Source organism: Lotus japonicus, chromosome 4 (assembly GCF_012489685.1).
Source record: "Lotus japonicus ecotype B-129 chromosome 4, LjGifu_v1.2".
In the NCBI taxonomy this organism is placed as follows: Eukaryota; Viridiplantae; Streptophyta; class Magnoliopsida; order Fabales; family Fabaceae; genus Lotus; species Lotus japonicus.
In genome coordinates, this window is record NC_080044.1 from 44,108,805 (window position 1) to 44,111,321 (window position 2,517).

The 2,517-nt window shown below is 34.3% G+C and overlaps 1 protein-coding gene across 1 annotated transcript; it reads right to left on the reverse strand.

Annotated features, from left to right (window-relative positions):
- Positions 1-531: 531 nt before the first annotated feature.
- LOC130712783 (uncharacterized) lies at positions 532-2,014 on the reverse strand. The gene is made up of 2 exons (XM_057562597.1): positions 984-2,014; positions 532-782 (listed from the first exon to the last, which is right to left on the reverse strand). Exons 1-2 carry the CDS (start codon positions 1,762-1,764, stop codon positions 532-534), a joined length of 1,032 nt encoding a protein of 343 aa, XP_057418580.1. The 5' UTR covers positions 1,765-2,014.
- Between the last annotated feature and the right edge of the window lie 503 nt (positions 2,015-2,517).

Below are 2,517 nucleotides of genomic sequence, written 5' to 3' on the forward strand. Positions count from 1 at the left end.
AAAAAGAATGCCTTATCACATCAAAGTATGAAAATGAACAACAATTTGAATCAGAATCAAGTCAAGTTCTGCAGTGCATATAAACATGAGGAAACCACACAAGAAAGAAGAGAATCATGGCAAAGATATTACCATTCAAGTGTTTGGTCCAAAATCTCACAAGGTAGTCTCACATGGCAAGCATATAACACAATGAATCCAACAAATCAGTTCTCAATGCAAATCATGATGAACTCAAAATGCAAGCAACTTCATCCAAAAGAGACATGAAACTTAACAGAAAAGTGGTTACATTGCTCACAAACTCAGCATCTCTAAAACTCATTGAAAAAGTGTGAACTCTTTTATTGAAAACAATAAAAACAAAGCAAATAAATTGAAATTGCAAACTATCCTAACTGAAGTTCTACTACTCCTAAATAAGATTTCCACCCCCACACTTAAATCACACATTGTCCTCAATGTGAGGCACAAATTATCAAATAAATTAGACAAGTGTAATAAAAGAGAAAGGTTAGGAAAAACCAGGGATCAAGGGAGCTGGCGAGGCATGAAACCTGGTAATGCTCTGAATCTGCTATCACCTGGATCCGGTGGAGGCCTTGCATTCAGCGGAAGCTCATAGTCTTGAGGCACAACAACAACAATCCACAAGTCGGGTGGTTTTGGAGGGATCTCATCTGCAACAATCTTAACAAACCCAAACTGTTTTCTACCACTGTCAGCACGACTCATGACAATGTTCAGTTTGAGTAAAAACTTTTTTCGAGCATGTGTACCACCTGAAATAAGAGTAAATGAAAAATCAGTACATTCAACAATCAACTCTTTGTCTGGTGGCTTTGGCAAGGGTTTGAAAAAGTAGTCCTCCATGGAAATTGACTCCTTGCAATCAACATAGTCTCCCATAAGCACAACTTTTTCAAAAATATCTAGATTAATTAAAAGCGGCTTATGTGGAAAAATTGCTAATTTAGATCCACGTTCTACATCCATCTTCTTAACTTCATCCCTTGCAAAACACTTATTGAAATCATCCAACAACTTATTCTCTTCTTCACCAGGATGCATCTTTGCATTCTCATAAGTTCTTTGTGGAAGAGGGAGATGTATTTCTTGTTGGTTGGCTTCATCATTAGAATCAGCATCAGAAGCAACATCGACTTCTAAGTCGTTAACATCACCAGAACCATCAGTGCTAGCATCAAGATGAGTATCAACACAAGGATTAACTTCATCATCAATCTCTGCATCAGCTTCATGTTGCAATGTGGGAGCGTGTGCAACTAGCTCGTTAACTGGAGCTTGTAAATTTGCAGTATCTTGCAGGTGTTGATCAGCATTTGCATTGAGATTTGCAGACATTTGGTTCAACATGTCTTGAATTTCTTGCAATAAGGAAGGTTCCTCGTGTCGAGGTTGTTGAAACTGGGCTTGGTTTGCTTCATATTGCTTTGAAAGGTCTTCCAAAAATTGGGGTGGATCATTCCAAGGTTGATGGAATTCCTCTTGTGAATGATGTGGATCATGAAAAGGATATTGAAATTCCTCTTGCAGATAGTAGCATGGTGGTGCATAAATAGGCTGTTGGAATTGCCCTTGTGGATGATAGCAAGGTGGGTCACACCAAATATTTTCAAAATTCTCTTGTGGATAACATTGAGGTGACTTAAACTGTTGTTGATAGCTCTTGAACAACATTTGTGTAACAGAAAATTGTATCTCGTCGAGTTTAGCTTCTAGCTTATCAAGTTTAGCTTCCATCACTGCAAAAACTCCACAAACTAACACTTGTGATCCAATATTATCTTTTTTTTTTTCACCACAAAAAACAAGAAAGAAAAAAACACGTTAGTAAAAAAAACAAGAAAAAGAGTTCAACGTTAGTAAAATAAAACAAGAAAGAAATAAAGAAAACAAAAAAAAATAAAAAAAATTGAACGAGACCTGAAACAATAAAAAAAAAAGTTAGTAAAAAAATCTAGTAATAATAATAAGAAGAATAATAAAGAAGGGAAAGAAGATAGAAAAGATAGCAAAATAAAATAAAAGAGAGAAAAGATAGAGATATAAGAATAGAAGATACTGATATAAAAATAAAAGATAGGAAAGAGAATTAGAATATATGAGATAGAGATAAAAGATATGAGATAGATATATAAGATATAGATACAAAATAAAAACACAAGCTACAATCTAATCTAATAGTATATACGGTATTTTTTTTTGTTTTTTTTTTCAATAGAAACAAAAATTAATATAATAAAAAAAATACTCTAAAACAATCAATAATCACCGAAGTCCCCGGCAACGACGCAAATTTGACGAACGCACTGTCGTGATGCGTGCCAAAGTATTCTGCTTTGAATGCAGTACAAGGTGATGAACACCAGGATCGATCTCACAAGGACTTGATAAATTATTAATTGATATTAGAGTAAAATAAAACAATTAAAAAGGGGATTTTTTTGATTGATTGGATTGAAAAGTAACAAAGCAATAACTAAATAGACTAGA